The 13,248-nt window shown below is 41.7% G+C and overlaps 2 protein-coding genes across 8 annotated transcripts in view; one reads left to right on the forward strand and one right to left on the reverse strand.

Moving 5' to 3' along the window:
* Positions 1-162: 162 nt before the first annotated feature.
* Positions 163-12,445, reverse strand: TRMT13 (tRNA methyltransferase 13 homolog). Of its 5 annotated transcripts, none has more exons than XM_027825048.3 (11): positions 12,263-12,445; positions 11,300-11,346; positions 11,151-11,217; positions 9,498-9,560; positions 9,339-9,408; positions 8,137-8,243; positions 6,640-6,807; positions 6,222-6,294; positions 3,759-3,833; positions 1,268-1,694; positions 163-972 (listed from the first exon to the last, which is right to left on the reverse strand). In XM_027825048.3, exons 1-11 carry the CDS (start codon positions 12,443-12,445, stop codon positions 777-779), a joined length of 1,476 nt encoding a protein of 491 aa, XP_027680849.2. In that variant the 3' UTR covers positions 163-776. The 5 variants fall into 5 exon arrangements, with proteins under 5 accessions (XP_027680849.2, XP_037762857.1, XP_043377049.1 ...); XM_037906929.2 differs by having other exon boundaries at positions 9,339-9,411; XM_043521114.1 differs by lacking the exon at positions 9,498-9,560.
* The window catches only part of SASS6 (SAS-6 centriolar assembly protein), a 29,426-nt gene continuing 28,608 nt past the window's right edge, over positions 12,431-13,248 (forward strand). For all 3 annotated transcript variants that reach the window (XR_006283335.1, XM_037906928.2, XM_043521112.1), the window contains exon 1: positions 12,431-12,563. Coding sequence is in view for 2 of the 3 variants with exons in the window: in XM_037906928.2 (XP_037762856.1) it covers positions 12,496-12,563 (68 nt within the window). In the remaining variant the exon portion in view is untranslated. The remainder of the gene's footprint in view (positions 12,564-13,248) is intronic.

Genomic DNA, 13,248 nt, shown 5'->3' on the forward strand with positions numbered 1-13,248 from the left:
TTACATTAGCAGAGTATCATGAGCCAGTGGCCTTTGCTATATCCATTATGTGAACACTGAATTTCACTGATGCCAGGTATCAATATTTCATCTCATTAAGTTCACCCACATATTATGAAAGCTTAAAACAAACTGCTAAAATAATGAGATTAACTCGAGAGATCATGTCAATTTCAGCTTTTATTTCTCTCCATGTCAAAGCTTTATGCATGGGAAGGTGATTACTAAAATAATGAGGTGGCATTTGATTTCCAACTAAATGTTTTTCTTTAGCCAATTCCACAAATAGTCAGAACTTGTGAAATAAAATTCTAGGCATAGAAAACAAGATAAAAACCCTCATGAAGTTCAAAATGGAGACAGGTTATTAAGCATATCCATTTCTTACATTTTAATCTATTATCTTTCAGAAAACCTGGACAACTGTATACCCGTTGCTTCTGCCACCATTAATGATAATGAATAAAAAATTACACAACCTGCCAAACTGAACTTTTGTACTTGGAGGAAAATATAAATTCTACTTCTTCTGCACAGAGAAAACTACAGCAATATCGCAGTGTGCTGAGACAAAAATGCCTTATGACTTTCACACTGCTAGGAGTCACCTGGCATCTTCTTGTGATTCCAAAAGAAATTTAAGTTCAATGCTATTGTAGGTACAGAAAGACTACAAAATTTTTTGTACAAGTACTGAATCTGTGAATAAGGTTTTAAAAAAATCCAGAGAAGTTTTGTAGAGTTCTGTGTCCTGCCCATTCCAAATCTGTCTCCCATTATGCAGTTGGCAGAGGTACTGAAGATTGACTTGGTACAGCTGTCAAGAGTACATTCTCCAAGGAAACAGTAGAATCTGTATAGTATTGTAATGCAGCATTGTACCCTCTCTGTTGTAAATATTTGATCCGTCCCTGGTCAATCAAGAGTTTACAAAGACGACCTATCTGCTTTCGTTCTTCAACAGTAAGTAGCCTAGCTCCAAAAAGAAAAACCATGAATTAGTCAGCACAAATGGTTCAAGATCAGAAAAGCTGTAAAAACTGTAACTGATGCACTTCAATGCAGATAAAGTGTGACTGTTTTGGAATAAGATTTTGAAGACTATTATGTCACTTAAATTTGCATGTACTACAGATGGATATGTTTCTGTAAAATGAGCCATTCTGACATTCTAAAATGCTTAATCTTTCAGCTATAAATGACTGTCTAATCCATTATTTCTGCCTTCCTCGAGATGTCTACATGCTACAAATAAAAAATCACCTACCCTTGCAGACTATCAGAACTGCACTCAATTCTGTTGTTTACTTGGTCATGTTCTTCTGTATCACTGCTTCGGTCTTTGCTCTTTGCATCAATGGTAGAGGCTTCAGTGATGGTTTCTTGCATGCCACAAGTGGCCCAGCTAGTCATTCTCTGAAAATAATTAAATTCCACTGGCCCAAGTCCCACTGTTCTAAAGAACTCTTGGCCTACATAATGCTTCCACTGACACCTGTGGTGGCAACACAGTGCAATAACAATTCCAGCTACAGGATTCCAGTTTTCTGAAACATTCTTTCCACTCCTTTCATCAGCAGAATTGTTAAAAGCTAGGTCTGTTTTATCACTCTTGAAACGTTTAGGTGAAGGTTCTTCATTTCTTTCATCATATTGGGTTGCGTAACTTTCAACCAAACATCTCAGAGCAAGATCTGTGAACAAACAACTATGTTTTAAAACCACTCTTGAACAGCGTGCTGCATTTATACACAAAGATAGGAAAGGAACTTTCCTCAAAAATAAGGGGAGGATAAAAGCACTTTATAAAGTAATTCCAAAAGCAATAAGTTGATAAAGTTTATTTAAATACTGTCAGGTACTTTAAAATGAAATGAATTTATATATTTCAAGTTCAGTTTACCAAGTATTAACGTATTTACAAAATCACAGTAAACCCACTGTGACACTCTGTACCTCAAATAGCAACCTGGAGCCCCCATATTCACCACTGTGATACAATTATGACAAATTTTTTGTACAATGCATGCCTTGTGAAGTATCATTTTAAAAGTCTTGATCTGTTGAACACTAATATCCTGTTTGGATTGTATGTACTATCATTTTATGTGACGTTATGAAGTATTGCTATATGTGCTAATGAAATATGTTGTGAAGTTTGTAGACGCCTACAGCTGGCCTTTCAGTATGGACAAAGGAGCAACAATCACTGGCCAGACAGGTGTTAACAGCTCATCAAGAAGAATCCAATATCCCAGAGGCTTCTCAGAGAAGGCACATATGCAATGGAGACTGCCTGACCCCCCACATCAGCAAGGATCTTTCGAGCAGCTGGAAGAAGGTACAAAAAGAGACAGTGACATCAACACTTGGCCTCTTCGCCCCCATCAAATCTCAACACCTGGAAGATCATCTGGAAGACAAAGACTTTGAACTAGGGAGATTGGTCCCAGGCTGGAAGGGAGTCCAGTCTCTGAATTGAGGAACTGTAAGCTGCCTGAAACATATGCTGGGGTGAGAAACTGGTTGATTCAAATCTCACTTAGTTTGCTGAAGTTAGAATTTAGCCTGTGTTTCTATTTTTATTTCTTAGGTAACCAACTTTGATCTCTATGACTATTTATAGTCACTTGAAATCTATCTTTCTGTAGTTAATAAATCTATTTTATATTTTATCTAAAACAGTGTGTTTTTGGTTGAAGGGCTTGGGGAATTTTAGCGCAGCTTAACAAGGGTCGTTGCCTGTCCACTACCCTTTTGTCGGAGTGGGGAACTTATTAATTAGCTTTCGCTGTCGAGGGGAATCTTGAGCAATGTAACATAGGATATTGCTGGGGTCATTGACTGGTGTCTCTCTCTGTATGATTCATGAGTGGCTCAGAAAGCATAATACAGCTGGGTGTGGGGCTCCAGATACTGATGGTTGAGAGATCACAGTTCCTGGAGGGGTGTTGCTGCTTGTCACTGACATAGCTTTGTGAGAGATAACCCAGGCTAGAGAGTTAAGGTGACAAAGTGGTCCCATGGTTCCAGGTTGTACCTCAGGGATCCTGTCACAATCATCTGACCTGCTAGTGATCAATACTCTTGAGAATACTTGTTCCACAGGTCATTGGGAAAACTTCAGCTCCCTGGCCTTTTTATTACAAGAGGACGTTTATGTAGCAGTTTGACGGAGAATTAAAGCACACAATCCATTTACTTAAGAATTGTAAATACCATTACAATGATATCATGGTTAGCAGTGTCCCAACAGAATGTATATAATATATACACACAGTATGTCATACCTGAAACACCTTTTCCCACATACCTGGGATGTAATGCTGAAAAAAAATTAATTGGTTGAAAACATCTTGGACAAGCTGAAAATGATCTCACTATATTATAGTATTCAAGTTGTCCAGGACATTTTTAATCAAGTTAAGTTTTTCCAACATTGTTGTCCAAGCTTAGGACAGTGAGAAGAAAAGTACTATGAAAAACATGCTTCTGTCAGTTTAAGAACACAATTACATAAAACATTCATTCTTCATTTTGCTGTGCACAACAATTAATGTTTATTTCCATCTGGATTAACCCCTTTACTGCTTGCCATCATCCAAGTAGTGTTCCTCTGAAATCAATGGATATTTAGAACACAGTAGGCAGCAGTTAAAGAATTAGACGGAAAGAAGCACTGTATTATTCAAGAGGATTAGAATCAGCATTCCACTTTGTAGCTGCACTTGACAGCAATACATTTGTATAGTTCATACCTGTTGCAGCACCACATAAATGCTTTCCAATTCCAACCACAGGAAGCTTTTCTTTTTCAAGAATAGGTACTTTATCTGAAAGAAACAGAACCTGGATTACCGGAGCTGGACACCATCTTGCTGGGTAATGTCATTCCAGCACACGTAACTGAAACAATAACTCAAGTAAAATTCCTCCCTCAACACCTTTATTATAAAAAAAACTTCAACTGTCTGCATCTCCAAAGGGTAGCTAGTGTTATATCACACAAAAAGATAAGATGGAAACAAAATACAGTCCAATTTTCATTAACTGAAAGGAATAGCTATATAGTATGTTTAAATAGCATATTTAATTTTTTCTTCCTTATTTTTAAACAACTTCAAATTGTACAAAGGGAATAAGTTTAACTTAAAAAGGGACTTTTTAAAATCATTCATTGTTAGCACCTTGGAAATAAAACTATTTTCCTTTCTGACATGTTCCCTTCTAGTCTACGCACATTATATTATGTTCCTAGTGCAGCAAAAGTCAATGCTTCTCTTTGTACACCAGTACAAAAGCGGAAAAGTACAAAACTCTGAAAATAGTTCTTGTTTACTGTGGGGAGTTCAAGCTATTTGTGGTATGTCTCCTCAATAAATAAATGAATCAATCCAATCAGTCAAGACTTTATTTAGACGTAAGATAATTTCCTAATAGACAGCAATTCAAAATCTGTCAAATACTAAAAAAACCCCCGCAATACTCTAGAAGATACCATTCATACATTGCAGGCCAACTTGATCCATATATTGAATAGCAGTAATACTCTATATCTATAGAGCCTTCTAGCTATAGATCTCAATGCAGTTTACCAACATCAATTTGTTTAGACCAGGGATTGGTAACCTTTGGCACGCAGCCTGCCAGGGTAAGCACCCTGGCGGGCCAGGACACTTTGTTTACCTGCAGCGTCCACAGGTTCGGCCGATCACAGCTCCCACTGGCCGTGGTTCGCCGCTCCAGGCCAATGGGGTCTGTGGGAAGCGGCAGACAGCACATCCCTCGGCCTGCGCCACTTCCCGCAGCCCCCATTGGCCTGGAGCTGCGAACCGCGGCCAGTGGGAGCTGCGAACCGCGGCCAGTGGGAGCTGCGAACCGCGGCCAGTGGGAGCTGCGAACCGCGGCCAGTGGGAGCTGCGAACCTGCGGATGCAGCAGGTAAACAAATCGTCCTGGCCCTCCAGGGGGCTTATCCTAGCAGGCTGCATGCCAAAGGTTGCCAGTCCCTGATTTAGGCTCACAATATACCTCACAAACGGGGAACTGAGACAGAAATTAAAACCATGACCTGTTCCCATTAAAAACTATGGGAGCAGGACTGGGCACCAAGCGACTTGCCTAAAATCACAGTGACAGCCTGTGGCAGAGTTGGTAATAAATTCCAGGTTTTTGTATTCTTAGTCCTGTGCTTTAATAAGTCCATCTGTCCTACCCTTGGTGGATTAATATTCTCATGTAACTTTCTAATGTTAATTTACAGTAAACCAAGTGAATGTACAGTTTAATTAGAGAAGACAAATACAAGATTAATATAAATTACCTTTTTAACATGCTACAATGTACTATGTTCCTTCAGTGTGCACACCACATTAGCAAACATTCTTGCTCATTATTTATAAAATGTTACTCTCTGTATTCTTTTGTCTTTCTACATATGCCATTCATAATTAAAGTTTCAACCATCTGTATGGCCCAAACATACATGATCTAGCCATGAAAGATATAGGAATTAAGTGACTTTGTGGTACCAAAACAAGTACAATATATACAACAACTGTGGTATACCAGATGGGAACAGAGTCACCCGTAGCCCAGAGAATGGATCCAGTTAAGTTATAACAACATAAGGAAAGGCATGGAGATATATATATATTTTGCATGAAATACAGGATCTAAATCATGCTGGCAATACATTAGATTACATTGGTTAAGCATGTGGTAATCACTTTTATCCATTTAACCAATGAAAGTTCTGTTCATCACCATAAACCACCCACTAAACTTAACACAACTTCTTTTGAATGTGGTATTGCAGAATCCCCACGTGTTCATCGTTAATAAGGACATCTGAGACTTGCCTCACTCAGTAATGATACTTGTATCAAAATACAGCACAGCTAAAATACACAAGTAAAAACATCTAACCCTGAAACTGTTAAGGCTTCCTTTTATTTGGCGATTCTGACCCAAAATAAAGTCTTATAAATTCAAGATAACTTGTACACATATTGTTAGAAATTATATAATACCCATCTAGTAACTGAAAAACAAAAGTACAACATAAAAATGACCAAAACACTGAGAAAAGTCTTCTAAACATTAATGTAATTAACCTATACTTAGTGTAAAATTTTCCTGCACTCTGGTACTACACAATCAAGTTTTTAAGCAACCATCTTAAGTATTGCTGAAAGTTATACAAGCCAAGTAGCAACTTACTTAAACATAAGTGCTGGATATCAACTTGAAGCCTTTCAAATATGTAGTCTCTTTTTCTGTGTTTACCATCTACCTGTGCAAATAGGATATCACATTATTAAGAAGTGTTCGGCACCTAACTAATAAATAATTAAAAGAATGTGCTAAGGTTATTAATTTTTTTAAAACAAAACAAGTCCCTTTCAAATGAACGCTAATATTTTCAGCATCAGCTAGCAGGCATCTTGTACCCAAACTGTGTTATTGGTATGACTTAAAACTACAATAAGGACCAATTAAATTTTTCAAGGCCCTTAACTGACAAATATATACATTTTCACCTTTCTTTTAAAAGGTAACCAGACTTTCTGAGAAAAAGCCACATTTACCAACAATTTCAAAAATGAGACTTGGCCAACTCCACAATGGACTGTCTTACCTTGAATCGTGTAGTTGCCCTTTCAACAAGCAGAAAGTGAACATTTGCAGCATCTTGTAAGGCAATATCAACCCAGTGAGACAGCTTTCCTCGTCCAGCTCCAAACTCAATAAAACATCTTCCTGGCCCAAGCAATTGTAACTTTTCCATGTTACCTAAAATGGAAGCCTACAAACTTCAAAAGATTATTTATGAACCAAGCTAAATATATATTCTGTCCGATGACTTCTGTGGGAAAAATGCTAACTTAACACACAATCAACAGTTTCTCCCATAGCTCTTATTGATTAAATAACCATCCTGCAGAATGTCAACATCTCTTTCATGAATGCAGAGGTAAAGATGTTGTGGATCCAGAGTGCAGAGGAAATAAGGGCTTCCCTGCCTCCATGGCATCATCTTCTCCTTTTTCTAACACCCACAGAATCTTATCCACTGGGTTTTGGGGGTAGAGTTAGGGACCAGGAATACACTGGAGTATTGTTCTCAGCTAATCCTTGGAAAAGTCACATGGATGTTCCACTGGACTTTTGTGAAGCATCACTCCTGCAGAGCCTTCTCTGTAGTTACTGCAATTGTATACATAGAGTTGTGCTGAAAGGTGCCAGTATGGCAGTGCTTAGGGCATTAGCCTAGCACTTGGGAGACCTAGGTTCAAGTCTCTGCTCTGCCAGTAGACAAGTCACTTAGCCTCTCTGCACCTCAGTTCTCCATCAGCAAAAGGGAGATAATAGTACTTCCCTACCTCACGGGACTGTTATGAGGATAAATTCATTAAAAAGACTGTGAAGCACATTGAGATCAGCTGATGGAAGCACTATATAAAAGAGATAGGAATTACTATTATTCCCATGGACCCTTTTGCCCTTATCATTCTCTGGCTTCCTTTCCCAAGAATGCCGAGGATTTGCTGTGTTGGAAGTCCTCACCCCCCACTCACTCTGCATCCCATAAAAATCCTTCCTACTCAGGAGCACAATTCCCTAAAAATATCATAAGGCAAATCTCAGAGTTTTCTAACCTCTCTCATACATTTTTCATGAGAGGTGATCATCTAGTCTCATGAATGAGGAGAAGACAAGCTTGTTAGGTATTTCAGAATAAAAATAAACTTCTCTTACTAACACTTACAATTTCAAAGCAGTTATGGACAATGTAGGGGTCGACACAGTCCAGTTAACTAGGATTTTTGGATAAAGGCAATTGAATCCATAGTGTCCACCATATAGCCCTAAATTAGTTAATAGCAATTCTGTTTATCTGAATGCCAGTTTATCTGAAACTTTCTAATACCCCCCTCCCTCCCCAGGCCATTTGCATAAACACGAGTGTACTATCGATAGACTAATACTTAAACTGATAGCATGGGTACAATCTGGAACTGTGACAAGTTTCCTTTACGTGAAATTACTGGTAGTATGGATTAGCTGGAATCCATAAGAAGAAAACTACAGTAAAAACCCTAACCCATAGCTACTAGTAAGGCAATGGCCATACCTGTTGTTTCAAGTGCTTTAAAGCAGGCTCTCCATTCTTTGGGTCATTTAAAGCTTCTTGTAAGGCCTGATGGGACAGCTTTTGATCCTTAAGTATTGGTTTTATACCTGCATCAAATGGAGAAGTACTTTTCATAGATTCAATTAAAAAGGCCACCTCACATCAATCTGGCTCCCACCTGCATATTGAAGTGACTGCACACAGTACTTAGTATGCAAAATATTTGACTCTGAAGACTCTTTACAGAATTAGCATGCTGACCATTTGAAACAATAAAAGTGAAAGGGACACTATCAAATAGTTCAAGTCCACAAGTTGACACCTCAAAATTGTGATAATCTTATAGGTAACGTCCTTCAAACTCTAAAAATATATTTTTGTTTTTAATCCAACATGTGAAAATTTCCCTATCTTCTGCCATCAACAAAATAATCTACAACAGGGGTTCTCAACCGTTTTCTTTCAGAGGCCCCCCCAACATGTTATAAAAACTCAACGGCCCAGCTATGCCTCAACAACTTTTTTCTGCATATAAAAGCCAGGCCGGCATCAGGGGGTAGCAAGCAAGGCTATTGCCCAGGGCCCCACACCAAAGGGGGCCCCCAAAAACTGAGTTGCTCAAGCTTTGACTTCAGCCCCAAGTGGCAGGGTTCAGGACCCTCAACTTCAGCCCCGCATGGTGGGGCTTCAGCTTTCTGCCCTGGGTCCCAGTGAGTCTAACACTGGCCCTGCTTGGTGGACACCCTGAAACCTGTTCATGGCCCCCCCAGGGGGCCCCTAACCCCTGGTTGAGAACCACTGATCTATAACACAAGCGTGATTACTCTCTTAATGGTTTAGAAACACCAATTTACTAATAAATGCTTTTTCCAGAGCTGTGCTGTCATCACCTAATGATAGTGCACAAAGAAGAATGTAAAACAAAAGTCATTAATTTCATTAAAAACAAAATTAACTTTTACTCAAAAGAACAAACAAGATTGAGATGGGGAAAAAATACTAGCTAACAGTGTCATGTAGGCAGTTCTTTAACCATTACAAGATTTCAATTTCAGATCACATCAAGTGACAAAAATAAGTACTCCTATTAATCTCTTTTCTTTTTTTAATCCTGGAAGCTATTTAACATTAAAATAGCCATGAGGTATTTGATCAACTCTGCAGAAAGCAATTTAAAATATTTCAATATTAAGCAGACTCACCATTACTTGCTTTTTTCAGCTTTCTAATTAAGTCCTCTAACTCTTCTTTAGACAGGGAAGAAATTGGCAACTGCTGGAAAAAAAAAAATACAAAAACCAAAATGGTTCTCCTCGAATTCTATCTATTTGTTCCTTAAAATAAAAGAGAAATGGACTCACCTGTTCATCAAGTATTTCTGTTGCGTCTTTTAATCCTGCATTAATATCTTGAACAAAGTAGGCCTTAATAATAAAAAAAAAGCATGAAAACCAAGGAGATTCTAATACAGACTGAACAGCATGTAAAGCAAAAGAATGCTTCACAGTGTGTTTACAGTCATTCACCTAGCAAAAATCAAATAATTACAACTGAAGAAAGTAGTTCTGAGAAAAGATTCTCTCTCTCACTGTTTCAGGACCCAACTCTGCAAACACTCTCCAATGGGTGCACTGCTTACTAGGGTGATTAGCCAGATAGATTTCAATGAGACTAAGCACCCTAGCAAGCAGTACAGTAGTAATGCTTCTGCAGGGCTGAGTCCTGACTTGTACTAGCACTTTGCATCTTATTTGTACTATAAGAATCAATAATCAAAGGAATTTCTCTTTCAAGCAGTTGTTCTTTAAGCTTCCTGATCATTGACATTTCATATATACAGGCATATTTTAAGCTTTATATAGTCAAACAGATATATTGGCAGCACAATATTCATCAGAAAGAAGTACACTGGCAACTGGATCACTGAATAGATATCTGAATCCAGTTCTCAAATATGGGAAAAAGCCACTTAACGTCATGTAGCTATACAAGGAAATCAAGCCAGGCTTTTAAAACATGGTAGACTCTTTTGTTAAAAAAAACAAGCGGCCTTCTTAGCACATACCAGAAAGGAAGACATTTAATTTCATGACCAGGCATGGGACGCCTACCTCAGTCAACAATATTATTCAGGGATGATAAATATAAGAGTAGAGCTGACTTAATATTGTTGGTTGTTGTACGCGCATCAAGTTCAACTAACATAATCTTACATCAACCCCAATACTCAACAGAATATACAAGATCCATTCACAGCAGAAGTCATAAATCATTAACTCTAGGGGCCTGGTGGGGCAATACTCCCCAAGAACATTTTTGGGGAAAGCTAGTTCAATGTGAGTGCCTGGACAGCACTTCCATTCCTGGCCAAAAAAATTATCTTAAAGTAAGATCACAAATTTACATACAGCACTGGAAGCATGCATAAAGCATCAGGCATCAATTCATTTAATCCAGTACTTAGATAGCTTCAGTTTCTCCCTATTATTAGGCTCTATATAAGGACTATTACTCTCTGATTTGAGTCAATGATAAATTCTTTCTATCACTGGTCCCATGTCTCCTTGGGCTTTGGTGTCTCCCCTCTCTCTTACCCACACAGTGCATAAGTCTGTGATGCCAAGAGTTGAGCTTTTGGAGGATTCTCCTGAGCACTGCCATACAGGAACAGACTCCCCATGCACCAGATCTTAACACCATTTGGTCCTGTCGTCCCTCTGTCTGTACAGAGTGTCAAAGGAGACAAATTTCAGTGGTGTTTCAACCATACAGCCAGAGCGACACTCCAGGCTGCTCCAGTGGCAGCCATACTGATCTAGTATGGGACGACTGCTTAAAAGTTGTCAGGGCATGGCCCCCTGGCTCTGCAGCCTATGGAACTTTGAGCAAATGCAAAAACCTTGGGTGTTTGACCCTCCTCCACTCCAATCTGTGCCACTGCTTAGTTTATACTGCTCTAATATACAGTTATATGGCTTTCTGGAGAAACAGCATTTAATTTACATCACACTTACAGGCTTTGGCTTCTCTCTTGAATTACACTTTTTTAAATGCTTTTGTAATTGATCTTCATATACTGTGCTAAAATCAGAGAAAGAGAAATAAGCAACGACAGTCACAATTTTAACAATGAACATACAAATGTATTTAAAAACACACTTACTGTTTTGGGTCAAGTGGGCATGGAATTCTTTTCCTGTCATTTTCTTCCTAGTGGGAAAGAAAATGTTTATTTGGTTAGCACAATATTATGGTGCAGTTAACATCCTAATTTTAGAAAATCTGTCTAGAAACGTGTCTGTAGGTCACAAAAATAAAAATCTTTGCTAGCCTTGATTTATTGGAACGAGATCAAATGGAGAAATGCATGGTTTATCCAACTGAAACACACTGTGATTTTAATTGGGGAGTGGATGGAGGAATGTTGTGCAAGTGAAGGCCTTAATACATCACCAAGCCCAGAGAAGCAGTGTGTCCCTGATCCCTTGTGACAGGCCGTAATTATTCTACCTACACCTTCTGGGGTTCTAGCTCGATGTCAGGCTCTGCAGAGGCCAGCAGTGATTTCTTAATAAGGTTTCCAAGAAGGAGACGTCGCCTGAGGATCCTGAAGCGATGAGTAACTAACAGCATAAGAGATTTAGCAAATAATTCAAAGCACAGAAAAGTAGGCAGAAGAGAAGGGGGACAACACCGCTCTCCTCCCCCGGCTGGGAAGCTATTGAGGAGCTGGCTTAGAGGCTGACACTCCCACTGCAACAATCACTGCACGCACGCTCTGACTGCAGCAGCACCCGGGGTCCGGCGGAGCAGCGCGGCTTCGCTGGCTTTGCCGTCGCCAGGCCCAGCAGGGCACAGAGCGGTCAGCTCCAGGGGCCGGGCTGGGCACGGTCCTCACCAACCCGCGGGGAAGCCCGGCGAGCATGGCCCGTCTCTATGGGGCGCGCTTTGGGGATACGTGCCAGCCCCTCCCCCAAGCGAGTACATGGGGGCTATAAAATAGCCCGCGGAGGAGGACTTCCCACCCCTTCCCAAAGCCGAGGGGCCCAACCACCCCCTCCCCCGTGACCAGGTCCGCCTGCCGGGCGGGCAGTGCCCCGGGGCAACGGCAGCGGCGCCCCGGTACCTCCTGGTCTCCGTGTTCCCCGCAGAAGCGTCTCCCCTGAGCTGGGATCATCTTGCAGAACCGCTTCTTCCGCTCCACGAAGTAGCCGCACCGTCCGGGCACAGGAGCCCGGAGCCCCCCGGCCGCAGCCGGCTCAGCTGCCCGCCTCTGCCCGCTCCCGACCGCAGCCGGCTCGGCCGCCATCTTGCTGCCCCGCCCCCCGCGGCAGCCGAGCGCCAAAGTCAAAGCGCAAGATGGCGGCGGAGAGTCTGTTCGGCCGGTTGGTGCCGGTGCAGGTGAAGTGCCAGGGCTGCGAGGACAGGTGAGAGCCGGCCCGGGGAAGCGCGGCCAGAGCGCGGCCTTCTGTACTGGGCTGGGGCTCGGCCCTGCGGGACCCTGGAGCAGCCCCCTGCAGCCAGCCGCCCTGGGCTGGGGTGAGAGGCCGGCGGGGCTGAGCGTTCAGCCCATCTCTGTAACATGGGCGGCCTCTGGCCTTGAGGCTGCTCGAGCCCCCCCGGCCTCTAGGGACCCGTCAAGGGGCGCAGAGCAGCTGAGGGTACCCTGGTTGGGCTCCGCAAACGGCGCCCGCCGCTAGGGATAGGGAGAGCCCTGCAGCGTTTCTCTGCAGCCCGGGCACTGTCGCACAGTCCCAGGGAAATCCTGGCTCTCTGCGGGTTTATCCATGGCCTGCAGCAGGGCCAGGAGCTCATCACCACCCAGCGGCTCAGTGCGCGGGGAGTTTCCGGGATTGCCATGGATTCTCTCGGACATACGCAAACAGCGCAGCCTGGGCAATCCCGTCTGATCGCTGTCGGACCGCGCACTGCTGCTGCATTGGCATTTCCAGGATGTCCCAGTGTGTGCTGCTGAGCGCTTGGCTTGCAGACGTGTAAGGCGTTTACAGTCGGAAGCCCAGAGCAGATCTCCTGTAAACTGTTCTTCTTAACTCTAGATCTGTGGTTTTCAACCCTTTTTCATTTGCAGACTCCTAAAAAATTTCAAATGGA

This window comes from Chelonia mydas, chromosome 8, assembly GCF_015237465.2.
Source record: "Chelonia mydas isolate rCheMyd1 chromosome 8, rCheMyd1.pri.v2, whole genome shotgun sequence".
In the NCBI taxonomy this organism is placed as follows: Eukaryota; Metazoa; Chordata; order Testudines; family Cheloniidae; genus Chelonia; species Chelonia mydas.